This window comes from Podarcis vaucheri, assembly GCF_965113315.1.
Source record: "Podarcis vaucheri genome assembly, chromosome: 5".
NCBI classification, from domain to species: domain Eukaryota; kingdom Metazoa; phylum Chordata; class Lepidosauria; order Squamata; family Lacertidae; genus Podarcis; species Podarcis vaucheri.
Window position 1 is genome coordinate 65660631 of NC_138763.1, and position 24189 is coordinate 65684819.

The 24189-nt window shown below is 42.3% G+C and overlaps 1 protein-coding gene across 3 annotated transcripts in view; it reads right to left on the minus strand.

The window, feature by feature from the left end:
* The window catches only part of MYOF (myoferlin), a 79317-nt gene that overhangs the window by 29541 nt on the left and 25587 nt on the right, over positions 1-24189 (minus strand). Inside the window, exons 8-28 of one of the 3 annotated variants that reach the window (XM_082224903.1) lie at positions 23724-23786; positions 23584-23634; positions 23347-23377; positions 22665-22791; positions 22456-22534; positions 21131-21257; positions 18481-18584; positions 17675-17743; positions 17537-17580; positions 16299-16381; positions 14398-14436; positions 11957-12081; positions 10923-11039; positions 10169-10346; positions 9714-9838; positions 8531-8637; positions 8075-8267; positions 6741-6893; positions 4411-4542; positions 3629-3792; positions 345-459 (exon numbers count right to left, since the gene is read on the minus strand). In XM_082224903.1, coding sequence (XP_082081029.1) covers positions 345-459; positions 3629-3792; positions 4411-4542; positions 6741-6893; positions 8075-8267; positions 8531-8637; positions 9714-9838; positions 10169-10346; positions 10923-11039; positions 11957-12081; positions 14398-14436; positions 16299-16381; positions 17537-17580; positions 17675-17743; positions 18481-18584; positions 21131-21257; positions 22456-22534; positions 22665-22791; positions 23347-23377; positions 23584-23634; positions 23724-23786 — 2226 coding nt within the window. Of the gene's footprint in view, positions 1-344; positions 460-3628; positions 3793-4410; positions 4543-6740; positions 6894-8074; positions 8268-8530; positions 8638-9713; positions 9839-10168; positions 10347-10922; positions 11040-11956; positions 12082-14397; positions 14437-16298; positions 16382-17536; positions 17581-17674; positions 17744-18480; positions 18585-21130; positions 21258-22455; positions 22535-22664; positions 22792-23346; positions 23378-23583; positions 23635-23723; positions 23787-24189 lie in introns of those variants that run through there. The other 2 variants (XM_082224901.1, XM_082224902.1) reach the window with 2 other exon arrangements.

Consider the following 24189-nt stretch of genomic DNA (forward strand, 5'->3'; position numbering starts at 1 on the left):
TAACACAGAAACTATATAGAGCCCCTGATGGGTGCTTAGTAGGCTGGCTTTGGCTTGGTAGATCAAAAGGTTGCACCTGTTTTACTGAAAAGATGCCGTCCTCTGTAGGAAGTGGGAAGATGCTATAAAATTGTATTTCCACTTCCACTTGGTATGATCAGTTCACTTCATTGCCTGCTTTAAATTTAGCGGTATGCATTCTGTTTTTATACTGCAATTTGGATTTTAAGTATATTTTGCTGTGAAAACTAACAATCTGCCTTAACTTACATGCATTGCAGCTGTAATCCAAAGAGAGGTTATTGAAATTAAACACATTGGCTCATCAAAAGCGTGATCCTCACCACATCTGTAAAAGCGTCTTCAGCTGCTTTCCATTCTCCTCCAGGATAGCGGCTTTCATTTTGATACACTTCATCAGCAAACTCAGTGTGACCAGCATCTGCTTCCGTCAGCAAGCTGTGAAACCAGAAGCAGACCTTCCAACTATTGTTAGGTGCCAAAAGACGTTCACTGGACACATTGCACGGACAGAATCATGCTGTGCCCACCTGTCAAAGTGACTCACTGGGGTTCGGGAATTCAGGATCTGACCTATCTGCCAGATCCATTTCCCAGAGTCCCACAACCACTTAGGAACCACTTATCCACGAGCAGCTGCCACAGAGCTAGAAGAACGTTCAAACAAGCCACGTGGTCCCATGTGGGTAAGTGCCATGTGATCAAACCTTTTAATTTTTCTTCCAGCTGCCAGGATATGAAGCCAGTTTGACACCCTGATTAAGTGAGAACTTTTACATAGCTCTGACTGCAGTCAACATTGCTGCCAATGAAATGCTTACAGGTTAATGCAGGGAGAGGCAAAAATTGTTTCCAGGAAGGGAGCAAAAGGCAGCATGTGCTCTTGTGGCTTATTCATGGTGGCTTATCATAGTTAAGAGCATATTTGCAGCTAGGAATGGAAGGATCTGCCAGTTAAAGGTGTGTGTGGGGGGGACTTACTGGTTTGTGTGTTCTTGTTTTTATTGTGTATTTTGTGTTTTTATTTTTTATGTTGTGAACCACCCTGAGATCTGTGTATGAAGGGCTGTATCCAAACTTAATGAATAGTAATAAATAATAATTTTGGTTCTCCCATTTTTTTCTAGTCCTAAATTCAGTTCCCTACATTTGGCAGCAATTTGCAATTTTCTTGTTCAACATTTTAGTGTGAATTTCTCCTGAGAAACACCTTTTAAAATGCACTTTGTCTAACGTATGCTCTTTTGCAAGCACTTTCCCCTTATATAATGCATTGCGTATGGCATTTTCACAAATATCTTTATTTTTATGCACATTTTCCTCCAATATCTGCATTTTTGTAAACACTGGTTAGCTGGAGAACTGTAGTGCAGAAGCTGGATGTGTGTGCATATGTGTGTTTCAGAAAGTGGGGGTTTGACAGATTCAGTTTTAATTGCATATTGAATCAAATTTTTCCTTTGTTTGTAGCCAATGAAAACCCTAACATAGTTTTTTTATTTTACAGTCTTGATCCATTGGGCTGTGTTAGAGGAGAGCTTTAGGAGAAGAGGCTGACAGATCTAACACCCTTGTAGGCCACATCTGGGTAGCTTAAATAATAATAATAATCCTAATTTTTATTGGGACCACAACATGTGGTGAGGAGGGGAGGTTTAATCCTTACCTTCTCAGCTGTAATCCCACTGGAAACAAGCCCTCATGCTGCAATTAGAATAGGGTGTCTGTGGAATCTGTATTAGGATTTTCTATTGTTAATTGCAGCACAGCTAATTGCTAAGCACAACAATTAACACAACATATAGTCAGGTCCACAGTTTACCAGGGTGGCAGTCATGGAGAAAGTGGACTGTGTTGGAGTCTACCTAAGGGTGTTAGCTAATTGGGGTTGCCAATGTGACCCGGGCCAATGCTAACCATTCCGGTAAAGACTTTATTTGGGGGGAAAGGATGTTTCTCTGCATGGCTGGACTTGGTCCAAACCACGTTGGAAGCAGTTTGTAAATAGTCTCACTAGGTAGGAATCAGTGGCAACATTTTTAAATATTTTGAAATCACAAAGCTATTCCAAAGTGCTGAAATGCATAGTTGTAATCTGGAAACTATTATTCCTTTCCTGTCTCCTAGGCATCGTCTAGATAAAGAAATGGAGGAAGAAGGCAATTAAGCAGGCTGCCAGGAATCATTTGTGGCACTGAATTTACAATGAGCTATAAATGATCTGCAGCCAGTACTGTAAACTGTTTCTTCCATGGTACAGTGGATCACATTATTCCATAAAGCACATTATCACTGATGTAGCACACTCTTATTAATATATGCCTTTCAAAAACACACACAAAATAAACACATATATGCAATGTTATAAAAAATAATACTACAACAGAGATAAACACCTCATACCAAAGATACTCAGCTATTTATAGCAGGGATCAAAAAGAGCCTACAACTGTTCTATACTGCCATCTGTTGGCCAAAATACAGTTTGTAGATTATTTTCCGCCCATTGAAAGGCTGCTTCTTATTACCTCAACCTGTCTTTCCATCAGGCTTCCCTTTCCTTTGAAATAGCATTTGAGAGGCACTTCAATGCGAATGAACATTCCGGACAGCATAGATTTCCCAAATTGTGCCACGAATTGGATCGGAGCAAATTTCACCTCAGATGGGGAAGCATCTTAAGGCTGTAATCTTGCACTCCAATCGCCACCATCCTCATAATGGTTTATTACAGAAGATTTATTCTTTACGCCTCAGAGGTTCAAATCCCTGCTCAGCCACAGAGTATCACCGGGTCATCTTAGGCTAGTTGCCATTCCTAATCCAATTTGCAGGGTAGTTGTGAGCATAAAATAGAGGAACGATGAGCTCCTTGAAATTTGGGGGGTGGGATATTATTAATAAATATTTTGCTCCAAGCACTAATTAGAGTTTGATTACCACAAGGTCATTGAGAAAGCCTTGCATATCAAAGCTACTTCCAACCTGATGAGGAACCACTGCGTCAGAAAAGTATGTATTCTGTATGGAGCAGGCATAGGCAAACTTGGCCCTCCAGATGTTTGGGGACTACAATTCCCATCATCCCTGACCACTGGTCCTGTTAGCTAGGCACCATGGGAGTTGTAGTTCCAAAACATTTGGAGGGCCAAGTTTGCCTATGCCGGGTATGGAGCATAGTTTGAGTGTGCTTTACATGTTATTTAAAGAGGAAGGGTGAGACACAACCAGGAAGTATGAAACATCTGTCCAGACTAACTGTGTAAAAGCTTGTTAAAATGCCATTCCTCTTTTTTAAATGGACTATAAAATAGTGACACATCCTGTAATGTAGCACAGACTGCCTTGCCTCCCCAAAGATGTCAGTAAAGTTATATTAACAAAATTACCAGCGTGGACATATCCAAAGACAGGACTGACTCCACTGTTACTCATGACAACTATAAACATCTTCACTTGGGAGTTCTTAATGGAGCTGTTTTGTACTGAAACTTGGCATTTTATTTCCTCCCTCTCTTTTCGCAAGAGTTTTGAAATTTCCTTAGTGGGAAATTACATAAGCCCCTCCCTTTGTCTTATTTTAGAGGAATCCAAACAAAAAACTGACTTTCTTTCAGGATCAATGAACCAGTCGTCTTTCCAGTCCCATCCTTTGGGAGGCAGAAAGTACTCTCTCTTCAGTTTTATTTTTCCTGTGACATCGGAAAACTTGTGGCGGCCAACGAGTCCAGAAGTTCCCCACTTCCCAAACATAAGTGCCTGGTTTTCATACTGTCGAAAAAGTAAAAGAAAATAAAAAATAAAGCAACTGCACGGACTGCAGAAAAAAGTTTTATAAATTAAATATCTATCTCCCTGAATATGTATATATGTATATATGAACAGTATACGAAGCCTTCTGCTCAGTTAGACAACTGATTCCTCAGGGGCAGCACTGCCTACACCAGGCTAACATTTTTTGGCGCATTTGAAATTTTGAGAGAGTGCCTTTAAAATAGTCTGAAAAGAGGCAGTATACCCACAGTGCCAATTAGAGTACCAAAGGAACCACAGATGATAAAAGTGATACAAAAGTCTCTTCTCTTTGACGGGACTGCTGGGGCAAAAGTTCTCATGTACATCTGATCTGGCATCTTAGGGCACAAACCCTTGGGATGCCCTCCTCTGCACACACCTGTGAAATGAGTGGGAGCTGCACCAGCACAATTGAAATGGGTGTGCTTTTTGCATGACTCCCATTCATTTCAATGGTGCTTGTGCAGGAGAACTTCCTGGTGGACTGTACCATTACAATTCTTTGGGGAAGATGCAATAAATAAATAAATAAATAAATAAATAAATTCAAATCCCTGGGACCTTATCTTAAATAGTAATCTTTACTGCACATACCATTTCAGCAAAGACGCTAAATGTTCCTTCTGCGAAGCTATTAAACTTCTTTTCTACTGCACTCAAGCCAAGCCAAAAACTAATTCGCAACTGTGCGGGTATTTTGTTGCCGTTGTTTTTGTCCTGTGGATACTAAACAAAACACACACGTACACAAAAGCGGTTACTTTCCGATGTGTCAGAAGGACTAACAAAAGATATACAATAGAAATATTTGTAGCCTGTGCCCCAGTGACAGCTTATTGGCATGTATGTTCCTGGCCAACATTTTCCTGTGCCAGAGGTTACTTCATAATGGTAGGAAAAGTTAAGGTGTTGAAAATTCAGCAGTGTCCCCAAACCAACTTTTAAATAGAGCAGTTTCCCTACATTTAGGAGACAATCACAGCCAGATTGTTAATTCTTTTCCTGTTATTCCATTCTTGGCTCTTATCTAACAATGTGTTTACTCCAGCCTATTTCTGAGAACTTGGCAGTACCAGTCGTTAGTATTTCCTCGCCATAAGTGGTCTGAAAAGCAGTTGTGTGATGTGATGTTTGCATGAGTGTATCCACCACTACAGATAGTGGGAGAGGGAGCCCTGACAAGAGGTCAACCCCCCAAAAAATGACTCACACAAAGGTGGGCAGCCATATGTTGGGGATGCCCCAGCTCTGAATTTCCTGCACCGGGCAGGAGGTTGGAACAGATAAGCCTATTCTGTGACTCTGCGCAGAGCTACAGCAGGCAGTCTTCATGAGAGAAGATAGGAATGAATGAAAGCAGTGCCAGTTAATGAGACACAACATGGGGCCAGAAGGATAGGAGCTTTTCTAACCTTACTGTTCAGCATGGGGAGGTGGTGAGTGATGCAGACACAACCATGCAAGCATATGGCCACTGACCCTAATGACATTGGCAGCCTGTGCCCATGCCAGAATGACTAACAACAACAACAATTTATTACTTATACCCTGCCCATCTGGCTGGGCCTCCCCAGTCACTCTGGGCAGCTCCCAACAGAATATTAAAAATATGATAAAACATCAAACATCAAAAACTTCCCTAAACAGGACTCAGCAACTGTTGCTTGCACAGCACTGGCAGTGGCTGTCTTATACACATGCACTTCTACCACCGTCTTTCCCAGCTAAAGGCAGGAAGCCCCCTTTCCTCTATTCTGCCATGTTGCACAGGTTTCACCTGGCAAACTGCTTCAACGGCCACCACTGACTGAATCATCAAGTCCCACCTGAGGCAAAGACACTGTGTGTTTACCCATCTCAGCAAAGCCAGGTTGGAAAAAGGCAGTCCTCCTGAATACAGGCAGAGACCGTTTTGCATGGGGGTTCTGTTCTTGACCCCGTGTGTAGATAGTGGAGTGTGCATAAACCACCCCGCCCTGTCCTGCCTCCTCTCTTCTGGGCCTGAAAGGATCCGCACACTGGCAATTGCACATCAATTGGATGCACCTAAAATGGTTGCCTCCTGGAGTCAAAATCCAGGGGTGACAGAGCTTGGGAAAGCTCCAGGTCGGTGGCAGCCCTGAAGTCCTCCGACCTCTGTTTGTCGTTTAGTCATGTCCGACTCTTTGTGACCCCATGGACCAGAGCACGCCAGGCACTCCTGTCTTCCACTGCCTCCCGCAGTTTGGTCAAACTCATGTTCGTAGCTTTGAGAACACTGTCCAACCATCTCGTCGTCTGTCGTCCCCTTCTCCTTGTGCCCTCCATCTTTCCCAACATCAGGGTCTTTTCCAGGGAGTCTTCTCTTCTCATGAGGTGGCCAAAGTATTGGAGCCTCAGCTTCAGGACCTGTCCTTCCTGTGAGCACTCAGGGCTGATTTCCTTAAGAATGGATAGGTTTGATCTTCTTGTAGTCCATGGGACTCTCAAGAGTCTCCTCCAGCACCATAATTCAAAAGCATCAATTCTTCAGCACCCCATCCCAATAAGCACAGCATTTCTGCCACCGGCAGAATGCAACTGCCTCTGCCTCCTGCCCACCACTGGTGAGAACACACAGAGGAGACACAAGCAGGCCCCTTCCTTGATAGATGAGTGCCTTTGGACTCTGAAGCCTCTGTTTATTTATTTTATTTATCACGATCCATTTGGTTATTGCAAATTAAGAGGAAATAGATCCGTACACAGTTTGTGTGCATGTACATGGAAAGCATAAATTTATTTCAGTGTTATGCTTTCAAGCATCTCTGCCAGGACTACTGTATTTCCAGTAGTGGCATTCTGTACCAAGCTGACTCTGAAAAGGACTGCTCTCCAGGCCACAGATTTGAAGAAGCACTGGAGACCTAACCATGTTGGGCACACAAGTGTTTGGCTTAGGTTACCTTTAAGAAGACGGTCCGGGACTTCCCACAAAATTTCCCAGATGCCCCAGGAATTGTGGAATATAAAACCTCGTGGGCAGGAACGCGAGCGTAGGCAAGCCTCTTCTCCCCCCGAATCATCCAAACGATCACGTCAGGCATGCTGTTCTGTGGCTGTTGTTTTGCAATGAGAGGGGAAATGAGACAAAGTTTGTGTAAAACAATATTATTTCCTATTAAAAGCATTTGTAGACTCACATTTAAGGGGGAGGGGGAAGGCACGACAGATAATTTGCTCTAAAGAATTATATCACATTATACAGTAACAAAAAGATATGGCAGACCAGCAGGCATTCTGGTATGTTTCATATATTGGCCAAGTTTGTTATTGAGTGTGCACTCAAAAGGAAGTTACAACCAATCCCAGGTCTCTGACGTGGGTAGCTGTATTAAACATGTAAAACAGCAGGCAAAAACATTCTAATACACAAAAGTTTCTGTCTTCAGCACAACCATATGCTAAATGGGAATAGAATATGGAGAATGTAATGCTTTTATTTCAAGACCGTGACACCTGAGTCACAGAATACCTTGTATCTACACTGTTATTCCTCTGGTAAGTTGCCCTGGGAATGCAATTCCACAAGCAGCTACCACCTACATAAAGTCTCTTTCCTATCACAACTAGTCGCATCTCAAATACCAGGTGTTTCACGCAGATCCTCTAAAGGTGACCTCAGTATGGCCTAGTTTTCATGTAATGCTAAACCATGGTTTAATAAATTATGGTTTGTCAATTCACGGTTTGTTGGGCCGTCTAAACCCTGACCAGCCCTTTGACTGTGGTTTGCTTACTAACAAGACATCATGACTTGTTGTTTACTTACAAACCTTGGTTTGTTTTAACTATGGTTTGGCATTGCCTATGACTCCTTCCTTTTTTCTTGATTTACTTCTTGCACTAACTCCTGATCAGAGGGTGAAGAGGCACATTTGCAAGGTAAGAAGACCTTGGAAAAGCTTTGTGCGTCCTCCCTATTATAGTGCTGGGGTAGGAGAAGAGTGCTGATGTGGGAGGCAGAAATGCTTCAGTTTTTCTCCACGATACAATATTGAAACTAGCACTGTAGTGGGGAGCAGAAACACTGGGCACTGCTGGTCTGCCTGCCTGCCTGAATGTGCGAGTTTGCTTCTGCTTGCCTGCTGGAGCCTGTCCCCCTCCTGCCTGTATGAGTGATAAGCATGTGGCCTCTATGTGCCTGTCTGTCTGTTTGTGTACTAGCAATGCCCACCGCTAGCTTGCGACCCTCAGAAGAAAGAAAAAGTTAGCCCATTATCAATACAGAGAGAACAACCTCTTCAGATAGCAGTATTAATTTTTCCAGCCAATCCTCAATTTCTGTCAGTGTGGCCTTGATATCTGTGGCTTCGCTCCTCATTTTCAGAGCTGCCTCCTGAATCTGTCTGACTGATTTCTCCCGCAGTTTGTAGATCTGTGTATCGAGGACCGTGACATTGTGTTTGCCTTGCTGGCTTGGGAATTCCTTGCTGAAAGAAGAAATGAGTAGGCTTTCTTAGTAACAAACATACCAATCAACCAACAGTTTGTGGGAACGGCTGTGAAACCTGAAGTCAGTTTTTAAAATAACATCACAAACATTGGTGTGTAAGGCACCATGGACCCAAAGAGACTCTGGTTCAGGAGTTTTGCTTCCTCTCTGAGGAACTGGGGCACTTCTTAAGCAGAAGGAACCAATCTCTGTACTGAATTTCTGGGCAGTTGTGAAGAGGGAAGATACAGAGCAACTTACCTCAGGTCCTCCATAAGCTCATCTATTAGCTTCAGCCACGTTTCAGTCAACTGGTTTTCCGAAACCTTTGCTTGTATTCCTGATTTTAAGGCTGTCAGGTTTGTTTGCTATGGATTTAAAGAGTTGGGTAAGTCCATATGTACAACCTTTTCCCCCAGTGAGATTCTCTCATCGGTGTTACAGAAAACTATTTGTAAAGCACACAGTTGGATCCAGATTTAGACATATTCAGAGTTGACCCACTGAAATCAATGGGGCTTAAGCCAGCCATTGTGACTAACCTAAGCCTCATTTGTTACTTATTTTCATTTTCAAATACTCATATACCATATTCATAATACCAGAGTGGTTCACAAAATACACATTAAAACTATACCAAATACCTTTGGCATGGTTTTGTTCTGTTTTCATGCTGGTATAAGAATTTATACTGCTGTGTTATAACTGTTGTTATAATTGTCATTGCTGTAGGAAAATTGTGGAGAAGTCCACATTGATAATTTCTTTAAAACTTTCAGGAAGGTTAAAAACTTGTATTAAAGGTATTGGGGGCGGGGAGAGTTATTCAGCTGACCTCATGGCACGTGCCAGGCAAGCCTCCCAAGAGAGACAATTCCACAAATGGGGAGCCACTTTCCAGAAGGACCTTACCCAGGTATCTGCTCACTGCACCTCAGATAATGGGGACACCTGGAAAATGGCTTGTGATGATGTTCTTATCAGATCAACAGTCTCAGCATATGCCTGTTAATACACTGCCATATGTGGAGAAAAGTGATCCTTTGAGTGCCCTCATTCCATGCTGTAATGGACTTAAAAGTCATGAACCAGCTCTCTGAATTGGCCCTGGAAATGGACCAGGAACCAGTGCAACGTATGAAGCATCAGCATAATATGTTCATCATGTCCAGGCCCAGCTAACAGCCTTGCAGCTGTATTTTATGCAGCTTACATCACAAAAAACAACAACGTTTCTTGCATTTTTCACTGGACGAGACTGAAATTCTGCCTGCTGTGAAACCAGAAGCCCACTTTCTACCACAGTTTTGATTACATTGCTGAATGCAAGAATACAAATCCAAGAAGAAGCTTTATAACTTACTTACTTACTTATTTTATATACAGCCACAACAATGTTGTATATATGAATTATGGGAAAGAGAAACAGTTGTGATTAACTTACCAGTTTTTCCACTATGGCAAGAAGAAGGTTCAAAGGGTCCAGTCTATGACTTATATCCTCCCAATATGAAGTAAGTGTCACCACTGGCTTCGTGTTTGCCCATGGCAGGTAGTAATAGAAGTTTCCTGGAGTGAAATAGGCACATTATTTGGGGGAATATGTCCTCTTACAAAAATATATACAATATACCTGTTGGATTTCAACAATCTTTATTCACATTATTTCAACCAAGATTGGGCAAGCTATTTTTCTGCCTAAAGTAGAAAATGCAAATGAATATCTCAGGTTATTAGATATATACATATCTAAAAATAAATAACTAATAACCTGATGCCCTACAATGGCACCCAAAATCTGCCTTGCTCTACCTAATCATAAGTACAGATTTAAAAGTTAAAGCCCCCACCCACCCAAATATGTCTTTATTGCTAGCTTTGTGTAGCAGTAATACACACCATCAAATACAGCCCGACTGTACTGAGTTGTTGATGCCAGCGGTTTGCAGGTGGTATCAAATTTATTGCCATAGTTCCCTATGCTGACTTCAAATTGGATGGCTTCGCCAATATCTTGCAACATGGTGGCAGAATGGAACACGGCGCTGAGGCTGTACTTTCTTCTCCGCTGATATTTCTGTAGGTTCAAACAAGAACAGTGGTTTAACAAGCAGTGGTTTGAGTTTTGAAGCAAAACCCCACCTAAAATACATGTTGGCACACACACACATTTACCAGTGTGGAGAAACATTAAATGTCAAACGAAACCACACATTTTAAATGATTTGCTGGCTACCAATACAGTGGAACCTCGGGTTGCGAACGTGATCCATGCAGGAAGCATGTTCACAAGTCGCAGCGTTCGCAACTTGCAGCGCCGCATCTGCGCATGCGCGGGTAGTGAGTCTGCACATGCGTGAGCATCGAAACCTGGAAGTAACCTGTTCCAGCACTTCCGGGTTCGGTGCGGTGCGCAAACCGAAAACACATAACCTGAAGCGTCTGTAACCCTAGGTACCACTGTATGTGGAAAATAAATGCAAAAGGAGGCATAGTATTCTTTTCTGCTCACTCCAAAGATATGTCTAGGGGTGTGATTCACTTAACCACCCTATGAGATCAAGGACTTCCGATTGTGTGGTGGGCCTTGCCCAAAAGGAGCAAGATTGAAATATTTCATATTTCACATATTGGGGAACAAAACAGCACTTACCTCAACCACTAGTACATCATCACTGGGTATCATTTCAATCTTTTTAGAAAGGGGTTTGCTGTCAAGCAGTGTGGTTAGTTCAACCAGGATCCGGCCTCTGTAAGATACCCCCTCTCCCTGAAACACAAACACAATACTTCAATCTATAGTACGTAAGATGCAAAGCTAGTATATTCTTTTAAACTGTATCATCTGCACCCTCCAATTTGCATGCTTTATCACATCTCACAATAAAATAGGCTCCCCCCCCACGACATAATTTAAGTCAACAATCCCAGTTTTTCTACTGAAACTAATAAACATGGGTCATTGGATACAATTTTATAATATTGATCTTGAGCTTATTTGTTTATTTGTTTGATTACATCATTTGAAGATCCCTGGGTGAGTTACAAATAAGCTCAGTTAAAACCAATAAGGTCATTAAAGTAAGTAAAACAGAACCACTTCTTTTGAGGCAGCTGGAATCGGGCCAATTAGCCGCTTGGCAGGAAAGGGTAGGAAGATTGAATCCAGGCTGTTTTCGTGCCTTCCAAACAGTTGATTGATGCAATTCCAGCTTCCTTACAGACCTAAGCACGCACAATCTTAGCTGCTGGGGAGAGAGGCAAGCAGCAATTGGTGTGAGAATCTCCCAATCCTGTTTCTGCATGCCTAGGGCCCATAGATGGACTAGACTTTGCAAGATGTGCCTGTTACAAAGGGCCACAGTGGTTTTTGGTACCAGAGGAATAACAATATTTTATTTTTAGCACCAATACAATTTGCACGTTATGTTTGAAGACTACAAACACTGTGTTTTGAGAGTCAGTACTATTGTTGCTTGAAAATGACATCACCAAATCTAATCCTTTTAAAAGGTACACATTATTTTATACATGTGATGGAGTGTTTAAAAGGACAACTGGTGAAGGAGTCATAACACTATATTCTCAACTCCCTGCCAACATTCTTTCTCCTGCCATTGTGTGGAAGCAAGAGAACAGCAAAAAGCAGATATTTTGACTAAGAGATATTCCAAAAGATAAACAAACCTTTCCAGAATTTAGATCATCGTATGGATCTGGGAATCCAGTATATTCTCTTGGACTTCCATAAAGGTTTAGATAACAAGGCCCAAATGTTGGTAAGAATCCCACTTCCGTCTCTCCGGTATTTACTGATAAGCAAACATCATGATTAAAACTTGTTGTATTAGGGGCTACCTTAAGAGGGTATAAACATTAACTCTGGATGCAGCAAACTAAAATGTTAAATGTTAGTTGTTAGTCAAATAAGAACATTTTATTCTATGGGTATAAAGAAAGTCCAAGTGCCAAGAATATCTCTCAATAGATTAACCATGACCCATAAACTCTTTGTGACTGGGGCATCTCTAATCCACGGTGACTAACCTGTGGTTCTCTACATGTTGTTGGACTCCAAATACCCTCGGTCCCAGCTATGCTGGGAATTGTAGTCCAGCAACATCTTGAGGCCACAGTTTCCCCACCCCCTCCTCTGGGGTGCACTGGGGTAAGGAACTGCCTGCCCCAGGGAAAATCTAGCCTCCCAAACAGGAACAGTGCAAAAATTTGGCTTCCTGCAAAAGAGCAGTGAGTGGGCAGGATCTATGGCAAGACCAGTTATGTATGTGGATCCACAAGGATGTCTCCATACACTTCAATGAAAGGAGCCCACTGCACATGACAGTGTCTGGAGAGCTCTGGGTCAGAACGGTGATGCATAAATTTGAATTTAGTCAAAACTTTATGGGGAAAGAACCCCATAGAATAAACTGGCTGTGCTACCTTCATGGTAAGAGATCTTCATTTATTCAAAAGAACCATAGCACTGAGAGATATGTGTCCTGTATTAACATCTTTTTTCAGGAGCCAAAGGAAGGCGATGTAAGCATAGGAGAGAACTACAGGCACAACCAGAGCTTTGACAGCTGTTATTACCAGCGTAGATTCCTCTGCAGAAAGAAACATCCAGAAAAAACTCCAGCTATACTCATAGTTCTCTCGTCACTGTGCTTTTCTCTCTTCTTTAACTCCTGATCATAAATGTTAATGCATGACTGCTTTTTGCACATTAATAAAACTGAAAGGAGATATTAGTCACACATTCTATCTGAACTACTGTTACAATCACAGGTGAAAGGTTAGCGTAGATCAGTACACGGTTGTAATAATTGAATTATTTAATTGTATCAGATGTTGCAGCAGAAGACTAGTAGAATCAGTTGCTGTTAAATGCTGGGAACAAATATCCAAACCAACTCATAGCCCCCTAGAAACACAACCACAGCTGCTCTCCAACCTGCACAGTGAGAGCAATCTATGAAGAAGTGAGCTCCAGAACTCTTCTTTTTTTGCATTTAGGGTGGGCAGATGCAAAGGAGGTTGGGGCTCCTGTAGTCACTAGTTGTGCAGAAGCAGGAAGTTCGGCAGGTGTCGTTTGCCACAATATAGTCCCCTATGTTTGCCATGATAAAATCCCTATTATACATCACTATTAAAAGTGAAGGTGCACCCTCCTGTATTTCACCCAACCATCTTATTCACATTATTTCCGTAGCAGTGTAGAATTAGAAGTGTGAATCACTCTCATCCCACAATTCTTTGTAATGTGAAAAAATATACCGTATTTTTCGCTCTATAACACGCACCCGACCATAACACGCATGTAGTTTTTAGAGGAGGAAAATCCGTAGGCATGCCACCTGTAGGCATTCCCTCCATAACACGCACAGACATTTCCCCTTACTTTTTAGGAGGAAAAAAGTGAGTGTTATGGTGCAAAAAATACGGTAATCTTCTCTCCAATTAAATGTGCCGAGGTCAGGCAAATATAAAGTTACACACTATATATGTGTGTGTGTAATTCCTTTTTAAAAGTATTCACTAATCAGGCAAAGGTTTCTTAGAAATTTCACAGTATAATTACTGTTGCATAATTAAATTTTCAGTGCAATTCAGCACAGAAATGTGAAAATTTTCTGGATGAGAAAACAAAGTTTTATGGGTACCTTTCAGAGGCAGATCTTTAATATTGCATCCGTTTTTATGAAAGGTTTTTTAATCTTTGAGAAATCAGGCACAGAATTTGAGGCAAATGTATACTGCCTGTGATAGTTTTCATAGATAAAATCTGTTTATGTGCTCTCATTAAACACAGCAAGCCATTAACGGCCCAAACCACCAAGCACTGTCTCCAAAGCTCCTGCATATATCTTTAGTACTACAAGTTGGGGTATAGAATAAATTAAACAATTGCATGCAAAAATATACAGTAAAGCCATGCAAAAGTCAAAGAAAATCTCATGCAATCGTGATCCAATGCCCAAACTGTTAAAAATTATCATCATAAGTATCATCACAGCTGCTAACATTAATGTAAGTGTATGGGTTACACATTTGGGTTTAAAAGGAAATATTAGTTTGCGGAAAGGGCAAGAATTTGCATTGAACTCCAATATATGATTATGAACCTTCATATGATGAAGCCCCAGCTCCCGAAGATGAAAACTCTATAGATTATAAAAGACAACACATTATTTGGTATGTAGTACTGTACAGAGAACGTACAACATATAAAACATTTAAATCAAAGTGAATCTGGAGTCTTGCTCTAAAAATAAGGCATGTCCTGATCCTAAGTCTTGCTTCTAAATCACATAAGTACTTAGGATGGGTTGTGCTGACAGCTTTGCCGGTATCAACCTCACAAAATAAGAAATTATAGCAGCATTTTACGGCTATTATGCGGGCATCACAGGATGACAGACAAGTGCAAACATTTAAGATCAGAGGTGCCACTCTCATGCAGTCCTCAAAGGAACTAGTCCTCAAAGCTAAATCAGCTTCAGAAGAAAATATAGCAACCCATAGTGGTAAGGAAGCTCAAGATATCGCGTGGTATGCATAGACCTATAGCAACCAGTTTTCATTTTTCAACAATAGCGTACTACACACTCATTATGAAGGATATAATGGATTGGTCTAAGAGAGACACCTCCGAAGAATAGTAACTGTTCTACCCAAATGTGGGAAGTTTCATGGGGGGGGGGAGCCAACCAACTTTCATCAAGGCAACAACATCCATGGTGGGAAGCTGACGACCAAGACCACACTACTCCTGAAATACTCCCTGTAGAGAGAAAATGACTACTCCAGGGGTCAGCAACCTTTTTCAGCCATGGGCCGGTCCACTGTCCCTCAGACCATGTGATGGGATGGACTATATTTTTGGGGGAGGAAATGAACGAATTCCTATGCCCCACAAATAACCCAGAGATGCGTTTTAAATAAAAGACCACACTATTCCTGAAATAGTCCCTGTGGAGAGAAAGTGACTACTCCAGGGGTCAGCAACCTTTTCCAGCCATGGGCCAGTCCACTGTCCCTCAGACCATGTGATGGGCTGGACTATATTTTTTGGGGAGGAAATGAACAAATTCCTATGCCCCACAAATAACCCAGAGATGCATTTTAAATAAAAGCACACATTCTACTCACGCTGATTCCTAGACTGTCCGCAGGCCTGAGTCAGAAGGCGAAAGGGCCGCATCCGGCCCCCGGGCCTTAGGTTGCCTACTCATGGACTACTCTAGGCAAGCGTTACATGCAGACTCATATGGCACTTTGTACCAATCAGGTAGCAGGACATATGAATAGGAATGTCAGAAGGAACTGAGTTGCTGCTTACCAGGAGAAGGTGGGACAAAGGAGCAGGGAGGTCAGTGCTGTGCAGGCGTATCAGCAGGAGCATCAGAATGGCTCTGCTGATGTGTCTGCACAGCACCCAACCTTCCTAGCGCCTGGTCTCTCCCCCCTCCCGGCAAGTGGTCCTTCAGTAAACCTGAAGGAGCTTCTCCACCCCCACCGTTCTGCCTGGACACTGAGGTCCAGTGGAGAGCGTCTTCTGCCAGTTCCCTCCCTGCAAGAAGTGAGGATACAGGGAACCAGGCAAAGGGCCTTCTCAGATGTGGCGCCCGCCCTGTGGAATGCCCTCCCATTAGATGTTAAGGAAATAAACAGCTACCTGACTTTTAAAAAACATCTGAAGGCAGCCCTGTTTAGAGAAGTTTTTAATGTTTGATGTTTTATCATGTTTTTAATATGTTGGGAGCTACCCAGAGTGGCTGGGGAGGCGCAGCCAGATGGCTGGGGCATAAGTAATAAATTATTATTATTATTATTATTATTATTATTATTATTATTATGCCAGGAGGCTTGGTATGTGACGCCACCACTCCTCTCCAACGGCTCCGTACATTGAACCTGAGTGAAGAAATACGTTTTCTTACATTGTCCTTCCTTCTTCTTTCTTCTGTTTTGAACTTACAGGTGCTCCTTTGAAGAAACAACATTGGAAGAGAAACTACCTTACCTTCAACTTCTCCCCCCGAAGCAGCAATTTTGGATAGGCTCAAGTATGTGGTGCCTACGACATCATTTCTGGTGAGGCGATCCCTTCATGAAATGATGTAATCGTCAGTATTCATTTTAAATATTCAGATGTGGGTGTGGTCTTAAGCATATAAAATTGTAGTACTATATAGGTCCTGTTTTAACCATGTTCTGTATTGAAAATTGTATATTTATCACTAATACTACCATTATTATTTACTGCATTTGTAAAGAAACTAATATATATATATATTGCCATGGGCAAATCAGTCAGTTTCAAGTTCTCTCAGTTTCTCATTTTTCAATGTTAAGGTCAGTTTATCACATTTCTGCAAAAATACCCCCCCCAAAAAAAAACACCTTCTCACAAATGTTTTTGGCACTTTAGTACAAATTCCTCCTAATATATACATTTTTATATACTTTTGCAAGCAATTTCCCCAGATATGATGCATTTTGTATGTTATTTTAATAAAAAAAAAATTTATGCACGTTTCCCTAATATATGCATTTTAGTACACCTTTTTTTTTTTAGTTGGAGAACTGCATCACAGAATTAGGAGAAATCGCTGTGTCTCAATTCACATTTCGTTTCAAGAAGTATGAATTAGGCAGACTTGCACTAAAATACAAGCTGAACCAAATTTCTCCCCATCCCTAAGCCCAGGTCAGCAAGGTTAGGAGAAGACAACACACAAGGTTATCCTATGGCTGCTACACTCATCCATACGTCCGTGACAGGATTTCAGTTCCACCAGTAGCCATCAGATGGCACAACGCGCACTACTCAATTGTTAAAGGATGTACACATATCTTTTAGCACCTTATAGAAAGACTATGTGCCTGTATTACCCCCTGCCTTGACAGCTGACAACCCTGACAGCAGTAAGCCTAATGGACATAATTATCCATGAAACAATTCTAATGATCTCTATAATCTTTATAATGGTTCAAGCTGAGTAGCTAATGAATGAGAACTTGTGGGAATTTTAAACAGGCAGGCCTGTCATGCTCCATAACAGCGGCAATTATTAAGAACACCAAGCTATAACCAACTTCATTACAAATAATCTGAGCACCACTCTGCAAAGAGCACTTAATTAATTCCGCGATAGCTTGTGCGGCACAAGTCACCAACGTATGTTAAAACCTTTTTGTTTTGAAGCACTGTCATTGTTGCTTCGCATGCAACTCTATAAACAACAAAGGACAACTCACCAATCGTACACCACCAGTCTTATTTTTTCACACATCGAAGGGAACTAGAAAAAGAAGAAGACTGTACTAATTAACCAAAGTCTTATTTCTAAATAAAACAACAACATTGTAATAGTTTTTGTACAGCAACAAACCAACCTTGATCTGAAGATTAACAAGTTGATTCCACACTGGGTTAGCATTTTTTTCAATTATATTTGTGCAAACCTGGAAAAAAAAATCCCCATATGAAAGTTATGAACAGTTCTATGTCTAGGAATAGCTTTTATTCAGACATAAGGAAGATTAACAAATGCTCACAAAATATAATGGGTGCTCCTCATAGTAACTGTCGGTATACAGTCGTACCTTGGTTTTTGAAACAAGCCCGGATCATTAAACATGATCTGAAGTTGGGTTGTTCCAATATGCCACAAGACCAAGCACATCTTGTCCAGGTTCAGATATAACAAAAAACCTACAGTTAGCTGAAAACATATCACTATAAATGTCTGAGGAGGGGAAGAAGAGGAAGAGAGGGAGGGGAGAACACATGACCTCAGAGGTAAGTGTGTAAGTCCAAGGCTTCAGCACATAATGGGAAACTGTGTTGTGTCTCTGAACCCAGGCAAGATGTGACTACAGTAGTATCTCTGGTTAAGAACTTAATTCGTTCTGGAGGTCCATTCTTAACCTGAAACTGTTCTTAACCTGAAGCACCACTTTAGCTAATGGGGCCTCCCACTGCCGCTGCGCCACGATTTCTGTTCTCATCCTGAAGCAAAGTTCTTAACCCGAGCTACTATTTCTGGGTTAGCGGAGTCTGTAACCTGAAGCGTATGTAACCTGAGGTACCACAGTATTCTTATGGCTTATTGAAACAAGCCAACTTCAAACAGTGATTAATGATCCTGACTGGTTTCAAGCATATTTATTTATATAGTTCTGTTATTAGCACTGAATACCTTTTTCCCAGCAAAGCAAACTTCCACAAATGGATCCACAAGGTTTTTCTTATCTGCTTCTCCACCAAATATTTCCTTTACAGTCTGCGCAAAAGCATCATCCACTGCACAGAAAACATACAGAAGAGGGAAAAAATGGCAATCATTTTTCACAACCAAGATCTCGGAGCCACAAAGTTGGCATATTTCATGAACATGCAGCGAAGTGGCAGCTGGGTATGGTATTGTGGCACTTAAATAGCATGATAGTGAAAACTGAATCCAGCAAACGAGGGATCAGCAGCCACAGACATGGGGCTCAGATATGGCCCTTTCTGGAGTGATGTCTCTCCCTGGAAACACCAAGCTAGAGGTAACAGAGAAATGGGCAGGGATGGCAGCAGCTAAAATGACCCCAAATTCAGGGGCAAATATTCACTACAATAGCAGAGGGGCTTACTTTTAGGAGTGGTGGCAACTTTTTTTGCTGCTTTTTTTTTATAAAAAAAGCTTTATTTTGTCACCAAAAAGATGGAAATCCCCACTGGTGGCTGCCATTTATTTGCAGAGACTAGCTAGCCATTTCCCTACGATGCTTTGTCCCACAATGCTTTGGAATGAAATAAAATGGTGGCTGGGACTGGTCATTCCTAGGTGGATCTGAGCCCTGTCAAAAGCAGCAGTGCTCAGGGGGTTCCAGTAGGGAGCTCCAAATTAGAGGGGATTTGTGTTTGGCACCAGATTAAAACAATTCTGAACACAAGTCCGAGCTGCAATGCAATCTGGAGGACACTCTAAGGCTCTTGATTTATCCTTTGATGCCACAACTTTACCTATCCTGTCTTTGATATGGTATGGCAGGTGGGTGTAGCTAGGCCCAAATGACCTTGTAGGCCAAATTGGGCAGTTTGGCAAGCCTTGAATTCTACACCCATGGTAGCAGAAGAAGAACAAATCTTTATTTGCATCAGCCATCAGCCATAGCAATAAAACAACAATATGATACACACAGAGTAGAAATAAAAAGTCAATTACAGTGGTGCCTCGCAAGACGAAATTAATTCGTTCCGCAATTCTCTTCGTCTTGCGGTTTTTTCGTCTTGCGATGCACGGTTTCCCATAGGAATGCATTGAAAATCAATTAATGCGTTCCTAGGGAAACCGCCTTCAGACCAGGTCCGGGGACAGTCTGTCCCCGGACCTCTTCTGAAGGCTGGGGGGGGGGACAAGGGCTTTTCTTCCCACCCCCAGCATTTTAAAAAACCCCGGGACAGCGGAGGACTTCTCCGCTGTCCGGGGCGATCTTAAAATGCTGGCGGGCGGCATTTTAAAATCGCCCAGGGACAGCGGAGGACTTCTCCGCTGTCCGGGGCGATTTAAAAGCCCCTGGGAAGGCAGGCAGGGGGGACAAAGACTTTTGCCCCCCGCCAGCCTTCCTCTTCTGAAGGCTGGCGGGGGCGAAAGTCTTTGCTCCCCCCCGCCTGCCTTCAAAAGCTGTCCGGCCAAGGCTTCGTGGACCTCTCCGCCAGCAGCGGCAGCACTGCCGCTGCTGGCGGAGGGTTGCCGGCATGCCGAAGCCTGCGTGCGCTGACATCAGCGCTCCCAGGCTTCGTGGCGCTGATGTCAGCGTGCGCTGGCTTCGGCATGCCGGCAACCCTCCGCCAGCAGCGGCAGCGCTGCCGCTGCTGGCGGAAAGGTCCGCGAAGCCTGGGCGGAGAGGTCCGCGAAGCCTGGGAGCGCTGATGTCAGCGCGCGCAGGCTTCGGCATGCCGGCAACCCTGCAAAAGACGTCCGGGGGAAGCGGGGAAGAAGCGCTTCTTCCCCGCTTCCCCCGGATGTCTTTTGCAGCAAGGGGCTGCAGGGAGATCGCTATCTCCCCGCAGCCCCTTGCTTCAAAAGAGAAGACCCGCTGTCCCCGGGGCAAGCTTCGTTTTGCGAAGCAAGCCCATAGGGAAATTTGTCTTGCGAGGCAACTCGAAAACGAAAAAACCTTTCGTTTTGCGAGTTTTTCGTCTCGCGAGGCGTTCGTCTTGCAGGGTACCACTGTATATAAAATACATTTTAGGGTTTTGAATCTATAGTCAAATAGTGGATCTTATTCTAATTGCCCCAGCTAAAAACCTTGCAACCTTTGCTGCCACCTGCTCATCTTGATCTGCCAAGAGAAAGGACACCGTGGCAGTGACTGGGCGACCCAAAATGGACAATGAAAGAGGGGTGATAACCTCATTCCTCAAGTCTTTATAAAGAGTGCAAGCCAGAAGGACATGCGCCACAGATTCGGTACTGACATCTATACAGGGTCATAAGCGTTTTTTGTGTGGAATCTGTTGGAATCGTCCCTCAAGTACAGACGAGGGCAAAACATTCAATCTTGCGAGAGTAAAAGTGTGTCTATATTTTATAATTGCTAGGTTATGCAGATAGGGGTACACCCATGATATATGTAGAGGATTTTTTTTTTAAATTAAAAAGTTTATACAGTTATATGAGCCCCTAAATGAAGTCTGAAGGAGTACAGCCCAGACACAGGCTTACCACCTAGGTAAGAACTGAGTCTTAAGCATCTCTTGAGCTCTCAAGAAACTAATATTGGTATAAAAAAATTCAGTTGCACACAATTCCAACTTTAAGAATGTGTAACTCAGAAAATAAAACAAAAAGTTTATACTCTGAGGAATATCTTCAGCTCTGTAGATCTTAAGAACGAAAGTGACCCATCGGAGTACTATCCCAGCCGGTAGCAAAAGATTACTTTCTACATCATCGTTTTCATTCTCCCGCTCTCTATTTTCCACCTGTTGGAGACACATTCAAATGCATTATTCTTCTTCCCCTAGCAGACAGCAAGCAAGCCCTTGTTAAATAGCCACTACCTGCAACCATTTTAGAGTGAAGTGCAGAGTTGTGTGCATACAGGGCATAACTCTGGCAACTTCACTTTGAAGTGATTCCTCTTTGCCCCTAAACAACCGCAGCTTGCAAGAAAGCTGTGCCTTTCACAGATCATAGAATACTGAAATTATACATGCATATAAATCTCAGAAGACCACACCCAGGGTGTTTTCATACAGATGATTTAGCCACCACATGTCACCAATGCTATTCTCCTGCAAAGTGGGAAGGCGTAATCGGCAGGGCAGCGAAGCTAAGCAGAGGTTCCCCTACTTTCCCCTGCTAGCTGTTTTTCCTCTGTATCACAAACACAAATCTTATGCATAACCTATAATAGCAACGATGTACATCGTACAGTGTCATTCTGTCTACTATTCAGCATTAGCTAAATACATGGTACAAAGTGTGTAAGAGGCTGCAAGGCATTTTTTAGTGGCTTAGACAAGGGTCTAGGAATTGGAGGGTCGAAGTTTTGAGGAAACCTTCCATAAGGTCAGTTTCACTAATCTTCAGTACAAAAGAATGTGAGGATTATCAGCACAAACCTTTAAGCTGACTAATATGTCCAACAATTTGAATTTTGCAGGTCAAGACTTGCACATAAGATTATGTAGCGCAAGTTTAGCTAAAACATGATTGGCATTTTGTTTGCAATGTATATAATCTTAAATGGGAAAAAGTGGGCTCACTCTACACTGGATTCTTTCCGAATTACAATCTTTTGACATTTTAGAAGTCAAATTTAATGTGAGAATATTGTCATAAAAAGCGACAATAACAACATTCCAGAAGATTTTTGAAATGATATATATTACTGACCATGAAATATCACCTTGGGCTAATCAGAATCCTTCAGCTTTATGTACCTTACAAAGCTATTGTGAAGATAAAAGGGGGGGCAGGGAATGGCATGTATCCTTGCAGATTTGTACATTTCCCCATTTTAATAACACTCAGCATCTGGAGAAAAACCTCAAGATTCAGTCTTTTCTGTGACTGAATGAAGCATCTGGGAACAGCAGAGGGGAGAAGCAGTACCATGAGCAAGAAGAGGCTGTACCCCAAAGATGAGAAATTGGGAAAAGTTAAGGGGAGATGTACCTTTGAAAGGCAGCGATGCAGAAGGCCATGGGAGAGAAGCACTGTGGCGATAGGGTGGAAAGTAGCGGAGCAAGCAGAACTGGGGAAAAGAAACATACAGTAAGCAGGTTCGGTCATTAAAGTACCTTCAAATGTAATTTCTGGCACCAACATAAGCATAGATTAACCTGTGTGAAGCATATTAGTAGAAGGAAAGTATCTATTTATGACTGAAACTTACAGGTGGCTCATCTCCTGTTCCGAGAACGAACATGCTGACTTTCAAGTACCCTTTGGCACCTGAATTTGAATCTTCAGGGTCATTTAGAAGCAGCCATTTTCTCATGGCCGCGTGTCCTGGAAATAAAAAAGAGAGAAGATAGCATCCCTTCAGGGAAATGATATTCTAATTCTCTCAAATAAGCCATATGCACAAGGTGTTTTTTTCTTCTTTAAGGAGTCACATTTAAACTGTGATGATAACTAGTGGCAATGAGAAGCAGGAGTGTCAAATGCGGAGGAGAAAGGGGAGGAGGCCATAGCTCACTGGTAGAGCATCTGCTTTGCATACAGAAGGTCCCAGGTTCAAGCCCCAGCATCTCCAGTAGGGGCTGATAGAGGCTCCTGCCTGAAACCCACTCCAGAGAGCTGCTGCAAATCACTATAGACATTCCTGAGCTGTATGGAGCAGTGACTTGGTATGAGCTGGGTGTGATTGGTAGGTGGAGTGGGGCAGACCAGACCAACTCCAAAGATTGCTGCTGTTGCAGGGGTCAGCACACCCGAAGTGCAATGGATGACCCACACCCTAGGAAAACCACCTTCATAATCATGGTCTGCCCCCTGCCAGCTATTCCACTTTTTTCCTAGGAGGGAAATACAGAAGATAGTGCCTTAAAGGCACATACTCACCAGGTTCATCGTAGACATAGCCAATGTCAATCTGAAACAAAGGTTTAGCATATTAACACTCCAGAAAAAAACAACAACAAGGAAAGTACCACAGCAGGAAGTATAACAATTTTCACAAATGAAACTTCAGAGCCTCCATCTTTTGTGAGAAATGTGTTCCCCTTTCCCAACAGTTTCATTACAGATCTGGTAAGAGGGTAAACAGAAAGCATGTGTTGAGACATCAAGAATACTTACTTTAAATTCCCCCATTAGACTGTCGGCACGTAAAGAATAAGAGTCATATACCTATAATTGAATGATAGGAATGGAATAATGTATTACTTTTATTCAACAGTAATGAGGCACTTATAAAGAACATTGTTAGTTTTACTTACCCGAATGCTTATTGTTTCATCAAAGAGCTCTGAAGGGGTCATGTGGACATTGTAGTAAAACATCTGTTAAGTCATGGGAGGAAATAGCTTGGTTATTAAATCTGAATATTCTTGGGAGTTAAAAGACGCCAAGGATTCAGATGATGAATTTTATTCATGATAGAGGAAACTCTCTGTTTGAATCCAGCACAAATGCATGTTACATTTCTTCATATGACTTTCAGTCCAAGTTCTTTAATCATTTTACAGCACAAAATGGGACTTCTCAGTATAGGAAATCCCAGTGATTTCAACAGTTTACTTCCAAATATGTTTGTTTAGGATTTAGCCATCTTATCCATCTCTCTCATAAAATATGGCAACTAGACTTAGATTGTGCACAGATAAGAAAGTAGTTTTGCTTTATTATTTTTTTACTGAGAACAGTTAGCCACAAGGAGTGGGGTGAGAGTTAAAGATAGAAATA